The 17852-nt window shown below is 57.5% G+C and overlaps 2 protein-coding genes across 5 annotated transcripts in view; both read right to left on the reverse strand.

Annotated features, from left to right (window-relative positions):
- Positions 1-7957, reverse strand: part of SFXN5 (sideroflexin 5) — a 122956-nt gene extending 114999 nt beyond the window's left edge. For both annotated transcript variants that reach the window (XM_055119976.1, XM_004609113.2), the window contains exon 1: positions 7799-7957. In XM_055119976.1, the coding sequence (XP_054975951.1) occupies positions 7799-7900 (102 nt within the window). In that variant the 5' untranslated portion in view covers positions 7901-7957. The remainder of the gene's footprint in view (positions 1-7798) is intronic.
- Positions 7958-9727: 1770 nt separating this feature from the next.
- Positions 9728-17852, reverse strand: part of RAB11FIP5 (RAB11 family interacting protein 5) — a 35679-nt gene continuing 27554 nt past the window's right edge. The window contains exons 4-6 of one of the 3 annotated variants that reach the window (XM_055120375.1): positions 15428-17017; positions 12091-12280; positions 9728-11965 (exon numbers count right to left, since the gene is read on the reverse strand). In XM_055120375.1, coding sequence (XP_054976350.1) covers positions 11762-11965; positions 12091-12280; positions 15428-17017 — 1984 coding nt within the window. In that variant the 3' untranslated portion in view covers positions 9728-11761. Of the gene's footprint in view, positions 11966-12090; positions 12281-15427; positions 17375-17852 lie in introns of all 3 variants that reach the window. The other 2 variants (XM_055120374.1, XM_055120376.1) reach the window with 2 other exon arrangements.

Consider the following 17852-nt stretch of genomic DNA (forward strand, 5'->3'; position numbering starts at 1 on the left):
CAGATCTTGAAGTTGCCAGCACTTTGGTCTTAGATTTCCAACTTGCCAAACTGAGAAATAAATTCCTGATATCTGTAAATTACCCAAACCAAGGTGTTTTAATAGCCCAATAACTATAACAAATTAAAGGGGCCAGGTAGTATAGCAGATAAGGGGCTTGATTAGCATGTGGCACCCATATGGTCCTCTGAGCACTGCCAGGAGTGATCCCTGAGCACAGAACCTGGAATAAGCCCTGAGCACTGTTGGGTATGCAAAAAAAAAAAAAGAAAAGAAATTAGTGATTAGTTTGATATTTCATGATATTAGGAAATATTATTTAAAGTGTGTTAATGTTATTATATGTTGAAACTAATCCCCCACCAAAAAACGTCCTTCAAGATGAGAGAGAATACTGCCATTTTCCCATCATCACAGTCTAGTAAAGAGAAAGACAACAGACAAACCCAAATTGAGGGATGCTCTACAGAGCGTTGAACAAATATTTTTCAAAACTGTCAAGGTCATCAAAAATAGGGCAAGTTATAGACCAAAGACTAAGGAGACAGAAGAACTAAATATTATATGGGATCCTGGGACAGAAAAAAGACTTAGTGGGAAAGCAGTGAAATCCAATCTAACCTGGCATGTAACCTGGCATTGTAAAGTCCCAGTGTTAGTTTCTTAGGATTTTTCTTTCTTTCTTTGTCTCTGGCCACACCCACCCAGCAGTGCTTGTGACTCACTCCTGGGTCTGCACTGAAGGATCACTTCTGCATGTGGGCTACCCGAGATGAACCCAGGTCAGCAGCATGCAAGGCACGGGCCTTGCCACTGAGGTACTACCTCTCCAGCCCCTGGTTTCTTTGTTTTGACAAATGTACTATGGTAATGTGAGCTAATAACAGGCGATGCTGGAGGAGAGTTTTATGGGAAAATGTTCTCTTTTTGACTTCTGTAAATCTAAAATTATCTTAAGATGTAAGATTATTTTTTAGAAGAACAACTAATCCCCAAAGCTCTTATTTCATTGGTTGTGGGGGAGGGATATGTCATTGGTTGTGGGTAAGGAAGAATCAAGCTTGGCCTAAACTGGTAAGTGCTGAAGCTTAGTGGTGATTGTGCAAGAGTTCCTTGATCATTGTCTCCACTTGTGTAAGTCTGGAAACCTCCATTAAAATAATTTAAAAAAATAAAAGTTGACAGTAAGAAGCACAGATTGGTGTTGCACTGCATAGGACGTTATATCGTCTGTGTGCTGCCATTTTCTCAGCCACACAGTAGATGACTAGACCTGTCACATCGGCACTGTTGCAAGAATTAAACTTCGAAGCCTGCCTCATGGGCTGGGGGAGAAGGCAGCTGGGATAGAGAAGGGATCACTAAGTCAATGATGATTGGAGGGATTGCTCGGGATGGGAGATTTGTGTTGAAAGCAGACAAAGCAGAGACGCCATGATGGCATCTCTGTGTCTATGTCACAAACCATAATGCCCAAAAGTAGAGAGAAAGAAGGAAATTGTCTGCCATAGAGGCAGGGGTTCGGGTTGGGTGAGGGTGGTGGGAGGGATAATGGGGACATTGGTGGTGGAAAATGTACACTGGTGGAGGGATAGGTGTTCAATCATCGTATGACTGAAACTCAATTATGAAAGCTTTATAACTATATCTCATGGTGATTCCATTAAAAAAGAAAAAATTAAACAAGTTACCCCACAGAAAAATGAGAGCAATCCTTGGGCTGCTGCCATTAATCAGGGGAGAAAGGTGTGTTCCTCCCAAGCAGTGCTCAGAGGGCCTGGGGCTAGTCCTAGGGATATCTGACCAACCAGGCTGGCAGTTGAGTGTGAGGGTCACAGAATGTGGCTCTGCTTGGGCCCTATGGTGCCAGAGATTACCCAGGCTACCCCGCCAGTGTTAGGGGCCCTGGGGGGGGATCACTCCTTTTGGCGAGCTCAGGGGACTCTAGGACTGTACCCAGAGAACCTAGTCTGGGACATGTGAGAGCAACAATCAAAATCTGGCTTGGCTACAAGCAAGACATGTGCCTTTACCCCTGTACTATCTCCCCAGCCTTCTGTCAAAATTTTGCTTTGGGGGCCACCCGTGGTGATGCTCAGGGCTGACACCTGGCTCCGCACTCAGGAGTCGCTCATGGCAGGGTCCAAGGAACTGTATGGTGTCCCAGGGATTGACCCCCTGTTGGCCGCATACAGAGGAAACACACTCCCTGCTGTACTATCGCTCAGCCCTGTCATAATTTTTTAATTGCGATCACCCGAAGGAGCTCAGGGAGCTTGAGGGCACCTCAGCAGGGCTCAGGGGTCACAGAATGACTCTGGAGGAAGTTCCACATTGAACTCAGGGCCTCACCCAGGACAGGCATGGGCTCTACCACTTCCCGGCCCTTTATTTCATGGAAGGGAAATGGTCACAAGCAGAGTCCATTAAGGCAAGGGATCTTTCCCCACCCTCATGCCCCCTCAGAGCCATTCCTCCTCCACCCCCGCTGTGACCAGAGATTCCAGAAGAATGAGAGGAAGGATCCTGAGGAGACTCCAGGGAGGGAAGAGAACCTTGCCACCCAATTTTTCATCAAGCAGGGAAATGGGCTGGGATGTGGTTTCTGGGAATGGACCTTGGGCACTCACTGGACACCAACTGTGCGCCAAGCACCAATGCGAGACTCAAGGCGGGAGCCAACGGGCCTTGAAGGAGCTTGGCAGCCCAGCACACATCCCGCAGATCTCCTTGGAGACCCCGTTCCCCCTCTGGGCAGGAGAATCTTAGACTGGTCTAATGTCTAATTGGCTACCGTTGGCTGTGGGGCTCTCACATACACTCTGGTTGCAGCATCTGCTAGACGTTGCAGGACTGGCTGTGTTGGTGCAACATTTTTAGCTGCAGTGCTTGCCAAGGGTCATCTGCTTCCATTGCTGGGCTGACACACACCTGGGTGCAGTGCACTCAAAAACGCACACTGTTGTGATACTAAGCATCAGCAGCAGCTGTGTCACGGCGACCATGCTCGGCATACGTGAGCAGCACAGGGGATCAAACTCTCAGCCTCAAGCTTGTAAGGCAGCTCTTGGGACGTTCCTGAGCCCTTAACTCTTCCTTTAACCAAGCTCACCCTCTTTCCACCCCACTTTCTGCTTTTAGCTCCTGAAGCCCACTGTGTTCCCTTCAGACAGACACTGACCTTTCACCTGATACATCATTTCCTGCCCCCCGCCCCGACCTCACAACTCCTGCTCAACCCCTGTGTGTTGACCAAGGATGGCTCTTTCAGGGCAGCTTTCTCCCACCTCAAGTTCAGTTTCTGACTGTGTCTCCTACTACAAAGCATCTATCTCAGAGTACGCATCTGGGGGATTGTCCTGCTGCCATCCTCCACCGCAGGAGCCAGGGCTGTGCCTGCCTTCATTCGCCAGTGATCCAGGGCTGAGCACAGTGCCTGGAGTTGCCGAATAATGATGCTCAGTACCTGGGTAATTCTGCAGTCACTTCCGCAGGTCTTGGTGGACTTGAGTGAAATTGATATATGAGTGGCAGCAAATGTGGCTCTGTGGCAGAATGGACACACCAGACCTCTGCTCCCCAGCACTGCACACATTTCTAAATACTGACTTAGAAGGTTGACTGGGGAGGTGGGTTAGTGCTTCACCAAACTCTCTCTTTGTGGGGCCCCCAAGCATGGCTCAGTTGCAGAAGTGCGTGCCTTGTCTCTAGGTTCCACTCCAGTGCCACCCACATGTGCTGAGCAAGGTCCCCGGGACTCTGCTGTTTGGGACGCTTGCGCATGAGAGGATGAGCTCTCTAGCATGCCGCAGCCCAGTGTGGGCGAGCACTCCAAGTAAAAAGTGTGCCACCCTGGGCGAGCATCACAACCAAGCACATGTGCCACCTCAGCACTACAATAACAGTGAAAAGGGAAAGGAGGCGGGAGGGGGGGGCAGGGGAAGACTCATCATGAACAGGCCAGAATGAGGCTGATGCAGAAGCAAAGCCTTATCTTTGAAGTTGGAAGCCTTGGCTTGCTCTTCAAGCCCTGTTCTCCCTTGAATAGTATCTTGCTTGCTCATCTTTATCTCTGTTTGCTTGATTGCTCTGTGTGTGTTTGGGCTACACCCAGCAGCACTGAGGGCTCTGCATTCAGGGATCACGCCTGGTGGGACTTAAGGAACCATATGAGATGCTGGGATTTAACCTGGGTCAGCCACGTGCAAGTCAGGTACCATCTCCACTGTACGATAATGGTGGTCCAATGTTTGTTCAAGCTGGCGTTCTCTCTTGAACACTAATTCTTTCCTTATCCCCCATCTTGCATCTTTCTAAATAAGCTTCATTCACTAAAAACTTGCTTCAAAACATGAAAGAAAAAAAGAAGAAAATAAAGAGAAAGAGAAAGAAAGAAAGAAAGAAAAGAAAGAAAGAAAAAGAAAGAGAGAGAAAGAAAGAAAGAAAGAAAGAAAGAAAGAAAGAAAGAAAGAAAGAAAGAAAGAAAGAAAGAAAGAAAGAAAGAAAGAAAGAAAGAAAGAAAGAAAGAAAGAAAGAATGAAGGGCTGGCACAGCGGGTAGGGTGTTTGCTTTGCACGCGGTTGACCCGGGTTCGATTCCCAGCATCCCATATGGTCCCCTGAGCACTGCCAGGAGTGATTCCTGAGTGCAGAGCCAGGAGTAACCCCTGTGCATCACCAGGTGTGACCAGAAAGAAAGAAAGAAAAAGAAAGAAAGAAAGAAAGAAAGAAAGAAAGAAAGAAAGAAAGAAAGAAAGGAAGGAAGGAAGGAAGGAAGGAAGGAAGGAAGGAAGAAAGAAAGAAAGAAAGAAAGAAAGAAAGAAAGAAAGAAAGAAAGAAAGAAAGAAAGAAAGAAAGAAAGAAAGAAAGAAAGAAAGAAAGAAAGAAAGAAAGAAAGAAAGAAAGAGAAAAAAAGTGGGGAAGCCACTGGAGAGTGTTTGAATATATGTGGGATTGCCGGGGGAGGGTCACTTGACCAGACTTGCAGGGAATATGACGTATGTTTTCTGAACTCCTTTGGCAGAAGAGGGCAGAGTTGGAAGAAGACCAGAGTGGATGCAGGGAGACCTGTTTGTGGAGTCTTTGGCAGGGGCCCAGGAGATAGACAATAGGGCTTGGTGAGCTGAGAGAAGAGATGATGGCACGTCCCCTTGTATTTTAAGGGAGAAAGAGACGCATACAGATGACTCCCGGATCCTGGAGTCAATGAGGTGGCAGACGGGGCTGCATGCACAGCCAAGGAACAGTATGGGAGAAAGAGGGCTGCGGGTAGTTTCTGAACAGGGATGAATCACTGCAGGTGCTTTATGCAGGTCACTGGAGGAGGGAGGGGGCGGGGGAGAAACAAACCAACACCTTACCCTTTAGAGCAGTGCCAGAAAGAAACAGCAATGGTTGTCAGAACAGAGTAGCCTCAACCGTGCATTTATGGCCCCAGCAGTGATCACAGCCAAGAGCTGTCATTCAAGCCAGTTAAATGGAAGTTCTCAGAAAAGGTGATTGAATGTTTCAGGCCAGAAATCACTTAGGAAATAACCCAGAAGGCCTACCTGGAGAGGGAGCTCGACAGGCAGAGCGGACTCTGTGCATACAGAAGTCACCCCGTGGCAGCCCCCACACCCACCCCAGGGTTCTATTCCTGGCACTATCTGGTCCTCCAGTAATGCCAGGATCTACTCCAAGCCCTGAGCTCGGCAACTTGGGAGTAGCCCCTGTAGCACTGCCAAAGGAGGCCCAAAAGAAATAATAGAAAAAATAAATGAAGACAAACCCTCAAGGCTAAGTCCAGCACATTACTGAGTGTGGTGACGTCCTTCAGGAGAGGAGGCTGGAGACATGGGAAGCACGCCCAGCCCCTGCTCTCCAAAGTTACGCACAGAGACTCAATAATCACCAGGGGACAAGTCAAGGACCACAGGGAGGAGCCCATTGGGGTGACCAAGAGGAGGCAGTAGACAAGCAGCCAGCTGGTTCTACCTAGGGGGGATGTCATAGGGGAAGGAGGGAGGCTTTCAGAGTGGGCCTGACTGAGCCAGGAGGGATGAACAGAAAGTGTGTGTAGGGGTGGGGGGGGGTAGTTAATGACGTTATTCAAGGCCAGGCAGAGCCCCCTGATAGTTTCTGTGGACCGAGGCAAGTGAACCCCACAGGCAGGAAAAAGTCTGTCTCTCTGTCTCTGTCTGTCTCTGTCTCTGTTTGTCTCTGTATCTCTGTCCCTCTGTCTGCTGATAGCCATATGCTATATCTCATTTTATTCTATTAGTATTTGAGGATATGGGGCCACACAAGAGGTGCTGGGAAGACTCCCTGTTTCCTGCTCAGGGAACCATGAGGAGCCTGGGATCAAGCCCTCATTCCTTCATGCAAAGCATGTGCCCCAAGCCTTCTGAGTCATCTCTCTGGCCTGAGATAGCTTGTCTTTGCTTTGATTTCTAAAGAATTAAAGTCCTTTCTAAAAACAGTGAGGACGTTTTTATAGAAGGCTCAGGAGCCCAGCTCCTTAATTATTCAGGCTCGGTGCAGCAGTTGATGGAACCAGTTCCTCTCCTGCTTGGGAGGGAGGGAGGGGTAAAAACAAAAGAGGGGAGGAAGAAAACTCAAAAGGACAACAAAAACCACTTCAAAAGGGAAAACTCAGAAGGACAACAAAAACCACTCCACAGATCCTTAGACAATTTCTCCTCTTTCCGAAAACGAATTTCTGTGCTGCCACGCATCCCAGGCAAGGGATCTCTTTGCTCTTTTTCAAAAGTCCGTTTGTTCCACGCAGGAGGCAGCTCGGGCTGAAGAACCCGGGCGTGGGTCCGGGCCCTCCCAGACTCCCCATCCTCGCTCCCTCCACGTCTGGGCTGTGGGTTCGACCCCAGCCCCAGGGCAAGATAGCGACATTGGGCCAGAGGTCACGTAAGAAAAGGACCACAGTCACCTGCTCCCCGAAGCGTGTGAGCGTGTCGGGCAGAGCCGAGCGCAGGGAGATGCCCGGGTGCGGGAGCGCCTCCTCCGAGGTCACACCGCTGGAGGGCACCGGGGAGGACCCCTGAGAGCACCGACCCCCGAGAGTGGCAGCGGCCCCAAGGGATGACACAGCGATTCCTCCGCACCCCGGATCTCCCCACAAGTCCTTGCTCCATCCCCGGCAGGGCATCAGCTGGTTGACAGGCTGCGTCAGCAGCTCCCCCGCCCGGAGGAGACGGGGTGGGGGGAATGGGGGGTCGCCGGGCCACCAGTCAGCCCCCTCTGTTCGTGGCCCTAGAACCCATCGCACTGCGGACCCGAATTGGGGGGTGGGCAGCTGGGACCACGACTGCGGAGCGCGGGTCCTGCCTGCCGCGCTCCACCAGAAGGTCAGTCCCCCACTCAGGGGAGGGAAAGTTCGCGGGATCGTGACCACTCCAACTTCTCCTCCAGGCTCGGACTCGAACTTTCAGCCTGGAGCGGGCGGCTGCACAGCCCGCAGAGACCCTGCAGAAGCTGTTCGGACCCCGGGCGCCCGGGATCCCGGGCAGCGGCCCGCAGTGGCCAATCACGCGGCGCCTCGAGAGGGAGAGGCTGGCGGGCGCGTGCAGCCGCGGAGTGACGGCGTCGGCGGCCAATCGGAAGCCGCGGTGGGAGTCCTCGCCCACCTCGTTGACCAATGGGAAGGGGGACGGCTGTGGCCGAGGTCCCCGAGGCAGTCGCTGCAAGCTCCCCAGTGGCCGCGGGTCGGGGACCCGAGGTCCAGAGGGGAATTTGGGACAAGGAGTTTGCTCACCCTCCCTAGGCTACCCGCCGACCCTCAGAGCCCCCAGCCCAGTCCTCACCTGCTGGAAGCGAGGTTTGCCCAGCTGGAACGGGGGTGCATCGGTCGTGGCGTTAGCGGCACTAGCCGCCGCCGCCGATGCTGTAGTCGCTGTATCCGCCATGGCCACTGACGCCCGCAATTTCCGGCCCTTTTAAAATGTCCCTCCTCGGCCCCCGCCACAGCTGTCGTTCCCGATTGGCCACAAGCAACCGCAGCGAGGCGGGGGCGCAAAGGGTTGTGGGGATTGTGGTTCTCCCGGTGACGGCGCCTGACAGCCCTCGGCTGCGGAGAGTTGCACCAACTCGGACCGAGTCTCGGTTCCTGCGGCTGGGTTTTGTAGAGGTGGACAGTCCGGAGGCAGTGTGCGTGTACCACTGTAAGGCTGGGGGCCTCGGGGCGACTCCTGTCTACCTGCCCCGAGAGGCTTGGGGGCTGCAGTGGGCGCCACTCCCGAAGCTGCAGCTCGGAAGACTCCTACCTAAGCGGGTCCCTACTAGGATCATATGGGCCAGGACTCCGGGCAGAGCAGGGTTAATTTCCAAAGATTTTCCGCAAGGAGTTGCACTGCGGAATCTGTATGCTCTTTCTTCTGTCGCTACTCAGTCTCTTACCCTGCGCTCTCTAGCCATCCTGACACAGTTCCAAGAGCATGCTGGCCCATGGCCACCCCGACCTCTGAAGATTCTGTATCTAGGATATCGCTTTTTCTCATCTTCAGATGCTGACTCTCTTTTTGGCCTTCGCATTAACGGTTCATTTCCCCCGTCTCTTGCCCTACTTCCACAAAATCCACTATACACTTCTTCTTTTGCTGCCCTTGCATTCATATTACGTACATATGTTTTTATCTGTCTTCCTACTGTAAGCTTAGCAGGGCTGCAGTTGTAACTGTTATTAATTCAATGCTAAATCTTCAGTGAAATGCATGGGAGGGTACAAAGCAGGCACTCAAGTATTTATGGACACAGGAATGCATCAGCAGGAGTTTAAGAGCCTTGGCAGGGGCTGGAGCCATAGCACAGCGGGTCGGGCGTTTGCCTTGCACGCGGCCGACCAGGGTTCGATTCCCAGGATCCCATATGGTCCCCCAGAGCACCGCCAAGAGTAATTCCTGAGTGCAAAGCCAGGAGTAACCCCTGTGCATTGCCGGGTGTGACCCAAAAAAAGAGCGAGCCTTGGCAGGTGCCAATTCCTCTCAACAATAGATCCCTCCTGGGTTTAATGAACTGACAGAGGGTTGAGTGCAGAGTGGGATTCCAGAGTTTATCTCAAGCACCAATTACAAGGCATCAGTTAAGATGGAGCGGGGCCAATTGCAGGTTAAAAAAGCAAGGCAGTACAAGTACATTTCACACATGGGCAGAATGAAAGAGCAAAAAGTTCTCAGCTGTGTGATCTGGGTGATGGTCCAGAGCAGAGGGAGAGAAGGGTGGAGGGAAGCTGACAATTTCACCCACGAACAAGAAGAATATTAGGTTTTGCCCCAGTGACCCTCACTTTGGCTCTTCTTAGTCTCTTGTTGAGCTGTGAGGCTGGTTCACACCTGCCCGTGTCCCTCTGGACACTGCATGATCCACACCAGTCAGCTCTTCATCCACTGCTGGTGGAACCACAAGAGACAGACTTCCTAAGGCTGGGGAGGTGCTAGTTAGCCTGGCAGAACCTTTTGTAGCTTATGTTTATATTCTTTTCCTACAAAACTAAGCAGCTTGAAACTAGACTCCGATCTAGTCTTGTCTGTTACAGTTACAACGACCTGCTACAATCCACCCCATCCAGTGATATTCAATAAACATGGGGACCCTGTGACTGAGAAGATTCCAGACCCGGAACAACCCCGAGATGCTGCCTGTGATGTCAGGATAGAGACAGTTCCATCCCCAACCCCCTGCCTTCTCCCCCCAGAAGTGTCTGTCACACATCAAACCAGGAACACAGCAGAGCCACCTGCAGTATGTAAATGTTTATTCTTCATAAGTGCTCCAACTATGAAGAACAAGCTCTTCAGAAACCGGAGTTACAACTAGGAGACAAACAGCCAAGCAGAACTGTGCCTGCTCCCTGTCCTACCCCTCTGCAGGTCTTCTCCACCTCGTAGCCAAGACGCAAAGCCATCCAGCAAAAACTCAGAACTCTTGGGCAGACATTGCTGCCCTGGGCACTTTTGGAGGCCCATCATCAATGCCCGAGTGTCAGCGACAGGCCAGGACTGGAAAGAGCCCAGGGGAGCAACTAGTAGGGGAATGAGCTCCTCACAGGGACACCTCTCCAATAGCCACCCCGATAACCACTCCCCCCATATGTGCCCATGAATGATTTTCTTGGTTTTCACGAGTGGCCCTTACAGTAGCTAACATTACCGGAACTTTCCCCCATGGGGCTCCTGGAGGATCTTATATTTCCTGCCAGGGCTTTCTGGGTGACCCCCAAGGCCCCCTCATGAAGAAAAGGCTGCCCTCGGGGAGCTCTCACCTCCTCCCTGGGCCAAATTTTTCCACTTTCGGCCCCTCACCCCACAGCTTTTGCTTGAACTACTGACGTCCTCTCCCTGCCAGGGCCACAGAGAGGCCTGCCGTGCTTCACACAAGCAAACCAGTGGCTAGGATTTGCTGGCTTGGACAAACGTGCCTTCTCAAGGTGGCTGCAGCCAAACCAGGCAGGGCTGTGGACAGGAGGAACAGGCTGTGTCAGCAGCTAGTGGATGGATGGGATGAAGCCATTTCCCAGGGAGGGCAGAGTGGGACCTCCCACTCCCAGAAGGTAGTGTAATCCTGGGCCCCTGCTCCGCTGGGTCAGAGATCAGCAAGGCTGAGGGACAGCTGAGGTTCGGCTGGCAGACCCTTCACTGACATCAGTCCAGGGCAGGGGCTGAGAACAGCGGGGCTGTCCCCACGCCCCCACAACCCACCCCTAAGAGCTGCCAACTCCATTCCCGTGGCCCCCATAGATCAGCACCCCCCATGTGCTTGACAGGGGGTGGGGGCTTCGCCAAACATGGGGAGAGGTGTGGACCCCACCCCCAAAAGGCACGTTTGAATTGGTTCCCGAAAGTTCAAACCCTGCAGCCGCACAGAGTTTTGGCATCTGAACAGGCAACAAGAACAGAAACAGGGGGGGCTTGATCCCCTAAACACGAACAACCCCAGGGCCCCAGGGCCTGGAGGGGCACATACCACAGAGGTGGGTACATTGGCGCCCCACCCCCACTCCCAACGCTCCCGCCTGTCCCAGCTCTCCAGTTACAGGTGACACAGTCCATGGGAAGGCCAGAGCAGGGGGCGGGGAGGGCGCGGGAGCATCCAGGCCAGCCTCAGGGCACTGCCTGCCCAGCCGACAGCAGGGGGCAAGGCAGGAGGTGGGACCCAGAGGCTGGGGCTCTTCTCTGCAGAGGGGAGCCTGAGCAGCGGCGCCTTGGCTGCCCCTCCCTCAGAGGCACAGGCAGCAGGGTACCCGCCACGGTGCGGGGAACGCTAGGCGCCCTCCAAGGGCTGGAGGGAGATGGAGAGGACGAGCGTTTAGCGGTGGAAGAATAACAGCCAACCTTCCTTGGGAGGGGAATCAAGTATGGCCCAGAAGCCATGTCACATGGCAGTCCCGCCACCGCCCCGGAGCTCAGTCTTAGAGGGCCAAATTCTCGGCTCAGTTTCCCTAGAGGCCCCCAAATCGAAGGGGAATGCCGAGAAACAGGCGGGGAGGGCGGCGGAGGCTTCCCGAGGTGCACAGTTGGACGCAGACCCAGGCGCCTCCAGGGGGAGTCCCAAGGGCCCCTCAATTCCAGCTGCCCCGGTTTGAGGTTGAGGCCGGAGGGACGGGGGAGAGACATGGAGGGAAGGGCTCAGCACCAGCCCCGCCCCCCCAGCCCCCCACGGACCCCCAAGGCTAGTTACACTTAAAAAGGGATGGGGGAGGAGGTCTCGAGCCCAAACTGGGAGGTGGGGCCACCTCGGTCCTTGCAGGGGCGGGGGGGTGGAGGAGAGGAAGGCTACTTGGGGGTTCCGGGGGGGATCTGCAGCAGGGTGGGCGAGGTCTCCATGATGCGCACCAGCAGGCGGTCGATGTAGCTCTCCAGCTCCTGCACGTGCTCGTCTCGCTGGCTCAGCTCCCGCTCCCGCTGCAGGAGCAGCCCGATGAGCTCGTCGTGGGTCAGGTGGTAGTACTTGGCCGACTGGTCCAGCACCCCCGAGTCCTGAGGAGGAAAGCGAGGAGAGTGAGCAGAGGGGCCTCGAGCACATGCCCCGGCCCCCCACGCACTGCCCATCCCCAGAGCTGGACTCCTGACCTCTCCCCACCTGGCCCTGCACCTGGCCTCACCTTTAGCCTCTTGGTGTCCACCACAGAGCCCGGTTGCGGGGCCGGCGCCACGGGCTGCACGCCGCCAGACGTGGCTGTCCGGAGCTTCTCCAGCCCACTGCTCAGGGCGGTGCTCAGGCTGGAGCGAGACAGCTTCCGTTCGGGGCTGCCCTCCACGGAGGCAGCACTCAGAGGCTTCACGGGGTGCGGGCTACAAGGACAGACCGGAGATGCGTCAGGGAGCGATGGACTGGGGGGGCTCCAGGAAAAGGTGAGGCACGCAGGTCTGCCAGACAGAAGCCGCCTGTGCCGGGTGGCAGCCACTCACTGAAGGCTTTGGGGGAAAGCCTCCACCCAGCACTCAGCAGCACCCCCGCCTCTGCTTCTGCTGTGCATGGATCTCCACCCCCCCTCTGCCCCCTCCCCGATGACCAGAGTCCTCGGCAAGGGCAGCAAAGGCCATCCTCCACTCCTCTCTGCACCGGGCTCAGTCTTGGCCAGGACCTCTTCCTTCCCCCTACCCCACCCCCATACTGTGATCTCTCTCTCTCTGGGGAAATGGGTGACCAACCCTCCTAGTCTTCCCAATTTCCCCAGAGTTGTGGACTTCCCGGTGCAAAACCCAGGAGGTGGGGTGCTCAGTCACCCGCTTCTCTCCACAGGGCTTGCAGGGCGGGTGTTTACACAGGCCTGAGGAGCCCTCCCCCGTCGGCCGGCCTCTGGGCCCAGGCTCTCCCCACCCGCCACGCCCACCTCTTCCCACACAGCCTCTCCGGGCCTGCAGCCTGCTGGGCACTGCCCATGCTTACCTTTCACTGACCCACCGGCTCAGAGCACACGGGCCACATGCTCTCGGGCCATGGCCACGTCCAGGGCCTGCCTCGCCAACTCCCCGTGGGGAGCACCCTCAGACCTCCCTCTGTCCTGCTCTTCTTTCCCCTCGGCCCCGCCCCCCACATCCATTTCCCTGACCCCCCCCCCCACACACACACACACCTGTGCCCTGCTCTGGCTCTTCCTCCTGCTCGGCTGCTTAGGCTCCCTCCCTCCCCACCACCCACCTCCCACCTCCTCCATCTCCAGCCCAGGCCTCAGGCCTGAACTCCAGATGTAGCCGGCTGCAGGCGGGCTCCCCTCTGGGCCTTCTACCCATGAGCCAGCCTCGGCCCCGGTCAGAGACCTGGAAACCCCACGCGGCACTCGCTTTCCCATCCATCTCAGCCAGCATCAGACCCGGCTTTCTCCCATCAGCCCCTGCTCCGGCTGCAGCTGCTTCTGGTCCACTACAACCAGCCTCTCCTCTCCTCCCTTCTCCTAGTGCAGAAAACACAATACGCTGCTGCCCTGCCAACCACCCCCCTGCATGCCCCTATCCAAAAAAGCCCCATTCCTTTCTCCTGCGCAGGCTGCAGGCCCACCTGCTCCTCCTCATGTCCCCAGACCGTGCGAGGCCACCTGCCCCCAGAAACCCTCCTGATTCTTTTTTTTTTTTTTTTTTTGCTTTTTTTGGGTCATGCGGGGCGATGCATAGGGGTTACTCCTGGCTTTGCACTCAGGAATTACCCCTGGTGGTGCTCAGGGGACCATATGGGATGCTGAAATTCGAACCCGAGTGGGCCGGATGCAAGGCAAACGCCCTACCCACTGTGCTATTGCTCCAGCCCCAACCCTCCTGATTCTTTAGGCTGACTAGTGGCCCTCTTCTGGGACCCCCCCAACTCCCTAAGCTTGTGGACCGGTACCCTAACGGCCAGTTGCAGACCCCCCAAACCCACCAGCCTGCCCCCAGGGGCCCTCTGCAACTCGAAGCTCACTCTGCAGAGCCCTGAGAGTATTCAGGACTAGCAAGCAAAGGGGCTTAGTCCCAGGTCCTGAATTCCAGGGAGGGGACCCCATGCCCAGAGCAACTAGCTCCGACATTGCAGAGGGGGCTGTGGCTCAGGGAGCAGCTAACAGCCCCAGCAGGCCCGGACGGGAGGAGGAAGAGGGCACATGCCTCTGTCTCCCCCTCAGCGGGGATGGAGGTGTGGGAGCAGCCCAATGGGCCGTGTCAGGGAGGGGCGCTCGCAGGAAGGCCCGGCTTCCCTGCTGACCGCACAGTGCACACACCAGAAAGGGGGCCAGAATCCTAGGGGGTCTGTGTGCCCGGGCCCCTCCTCAGAGGGACCTTGGGCTCTTTGCAGCTCTTCCTGTGGAACCGTTTCTGCTCCACATCTGAGAATTGGGGACAGCTCTGTCTGGCCCTTCACTGCATGACATACGGAACATGCCAAGTACAGATGTGGAGACAACTCTGAAGAGAAGCAAACTCCTAGGGTGGCAAGTGTCCTGGAGGCGGAATGCAGCAGGGCCAGCAAGGACCACCCCCCACCCCCCTGCCCCCGGTCTCCATGTAGAAGAGGGTGCACGCCACCTGCCACTCAAACTGCAGCCCACTGCCCCAGGTCCTTCATAGCCACCTCGAGGTCCCTGCAGGCCCCTTCAGCTGCATCCCAGGGACCCCTCTACCCCCACACTGCCTGGACACACTCTATCCTTCCTTGCTTCTCAGCGCCTGGCAGCGGATGTTGAGAATGAGCTGGCTGGGGCTCCTGGAGCTGGCGTAAGAGCCCGTCTTCTGCCCACGGCCCTCACCCTGCCCCGCTCCTCTCCTGCTCCCCCACCTCTGCGTCCAGGCCAACATCAGGAGTGCGAACACCCCACCCCTCACTCCGGACCTGGCTGCCCCCAAAGTCACTCCCTGTGGTTCCGTTCTTTCCCCCCAGCCACCTCGGGCTCCAGACCCAGCTCAGGTCAGCCTCCTGCTGAGGTGCCCACGGAAACCACTGCCACACAGGCACCAGGCATCCTCACACTGTGTCCTTACAACACTGGGCCCTGGGAGGAGGCACGTAGGAAGGAGGGCTGGTCGTACGGGGGAGCACTTCTGAGTCTCTGTCCTTCCCACCCCTCAGTCCCTCCTCTGCCTCTCCAGTGTCTTCACGCCTCACGTCCCCAGGAGGACAGGCCCTGGGGCCGCACTTCCAGATGGCTCTGCCGGCCCCCACACTGAACAAGCCTCCCCAGCCTGGGCCTCACTACCCCAGGCACACGGGCGGAGTCCCAGTCCCCCTCGCCCCACTCCTCATCCCTGGCACCTCGTCAGCATCACCCACCAACGCCCTGGCTTCTGGGACACCTGGCCTGTCTGCGGCCCGGTAAGGAGGCAGCTCATCTCTGCAAGGCTGGAGTGGAGTGTCCCATCCACCCCTCCCCGGGGGTAGGGTGGGGGGGCTGCCTTGCCCCTTCTCCCCACCCCCCACCTCCCCTCCACCTCCTCCCAGTCCTCTGAGAGCCAGTTCCTGGGGCGGCCGCTCACCTGGCAGCGGGCTGCAGCTCCTCAGCTGGTCGTGTCTCCAAGGGCAGAAGCACAAGCGGGGAGGCTGGGGTGGCTGCAGCGTGGTCCTCCCCACTTGGGGTGGGAGTGCCCCCAGGTGGGGAGGCGGGCTCCCCGGGGGGCGGGGAGGAGGAGGTCAGGGGCCAGGCTCCAGGCAGGGAAGAGCAAGGAGGGCTGGGGCCCCCGTGGCGGTGGCTGGCCCAGGGTGGGAGAGGGGGTGGGGGGAAGGCAGGCTCTGGGGGCGTGGGCAGCTCCTCGGGATCGGAGGGGATGGAAGACTCCCTGGACCCTGGAGGGGACGTGGATGGGAAGCTGAGGGGATCCTGGCTCTCCCGAGGAAAGAAAGGGTTGAAGGCGTCCTCCTTCGAGGCCCACAAGTCAGCCAGTTGGGAGCTGTGTGGCTGGGGCCCAGGCTCCTTCCCTGTGGACCCCGGACTCTCAGCCTGGGGAGCCTCAGGACCTTCTCCTCTCTCTGGGGCCCCCCAGATCTGCTGGCTCCGAAAGGTCAAGCTCTCTGAGTAGCAGGGGAGGGGGGCGGAACCTTTAGGGGCGACTCCAGGCCCAGAGCTGCAGGACCCCGACACAGGGGGGCCAGCACCCTCCGCGGGCTCTTCCAGGCCAGGGCCGGGGGGCTTGTCCCCCTCGTCCTGGGGCCCAACAAGTAGCACCGCCGCCGCCGTCGGGAACGCATCTTCTCCTGCCGGCTCTGCGCCCCTGCTGCCCAGGCCCCCTGACTCCTCCTTGGAATCAGAGGGTGTAAAGAGGCGAGGCGGCTTGGGAGGGGGCATGCTGGGCTGCACCTCCTGGTCCAGCCCCCACTCGAGTTGGGGCTCTGGCTCCAGCTCCAGCTCTGCCGGGGGGAGCCCCTCACTCCCGTTGGAACTCACGGGTTCCAGCGGCTCTGGCTGGCTGGGGCTGGGCGGCTGCTGCTCGGGCTCTTGGGGCAGGACCGGTGAGGGTGTCTCCGCGGCCGGCGAGATGGTGACCACGTCCCAGGGCCAGGAGTCGGCGGTGGCTGCGTTCAGCTCAGGGAAGAGCTGGTTGGCGCCCTGGGCGGGGCCCTGGTCCGAGCCCTCGGGGGTGTCATCGGGGCCAGGCAGCTTCTCCCACACACTGATCACTTCCGGGGAGCTGAACCGAGAGGTGCTGCTGTCCGCTGGACTCTGCCCTGCTTCCCGGGCGGGGGCCGCGTCCCATTCCAAGGCTGGAGGCTGCTGAGGGGCTGACTCGGTGGAGGGCTGGCCCGGAGCGACCGACGACCCGGGGGGCCCCTCATCAGCTGCACTCGGGCTCTGGCCGGCCAGTCCCAAGTCCAGGGGCGGCCGGGGTTCCAGCAGCTCGCTGCTCCCACCGCTTCCTTGGCCCACAGGCTCCCCCTGGGGCTCAGCCTCCTTCTCGGTGGGGCCCACGGGGTGCACACCAGCGGCCTCCAGCCCCGGGCCTTCGGGGGCCGGGCCCGCGTGCCCCGCCTCTGCACGCAGCCTTCCGGAGGCAAAGACGTTGAAGGTGTCGTCCCACTCGGGCGGGGCTTTCCCGGGGGAGGCCAGGGGGGCAGGGTTGGCCCTCAAGGCCCTGGGGAGAGAGGGAGCAGGTGAAGGAGAGTTTAGTGCTATGTCGGCTACGAGTTCCTCGAAGAAAGGGTTGCTCTGCAGGGAGGTGAGGAACGGGTTGGTGAGACCCAAGAATCCGGTTGGGGTGGCTTCGGGGGTGCCTTCGGGGGTGCCTTCGGGGGCGCTGGCGGAGGCGGCAGCGGAGGAGGCGGAGGCGGAGGCGGCAGCAGCAGCGGGGGAGGCGGCTGCAAAAAGGTTAGTGCTTAGCATGGGAGCAGCGGTGGGAGCAGGAGTGGGAGGGGCCGGAGCACAGGGGGAGCAGGGGAGGTGGTGAGGAGCAGCAGCTGGGTCAGATTCTACCTGAGGAGACACGTCCAGGCTGTGGAGGGAGACAAAACCGTGAGCCTCCAGGTTAATGCGGAGACTGGAAAGGCTTACTACAGACCGCCACGCCCCCTCCACTTTAGACCACGCCCCCTAGTGGCAGGCCCCGCCTCGCCGTAGAGCCACGCCCTACTTTTGGACTACGGCCCCGTGCAGGTCACGCCCCACTGTAGACCACGCCCCCTGTCAACGCCTTCAAGGGGTAAGGTGCCCCCAACTGACAGATGGGCCAGAGACTGAAGGAAGACGATGCCCCCGCCCCTCTCCACAAGGGTTGCCTTACTGGGCACCCCCAAGGAGAAAAAATACAAGCCAAGCTCATTCGATCCTCCAACCACCTCCAGGGTTCCAAAGCTGGGGTCCTGGAGCTGCTCTACACCAGCCTCCCAAGTGCTTCATGCCTATCCGCCCTCCCCCCCCCCCGGGGGTATGAGAAGGCCTGGAGGGGACAGTGAGCAGGGCCGGCTGGTCCG

The sequence above is a fragment of the Sorex araneus genome, chromosome X (assembly GCF_027595985.1).
Source record: "Sorex araneus isolate mSorAra2 chromosome X, mSorAra2.pri, whole genome shotgun sequence".
NCBI lineage: Eukaryota > Metazoa > Chordata > Mammalia > Eulipotyphla > Soricidae > Sorex > Sorex araneus.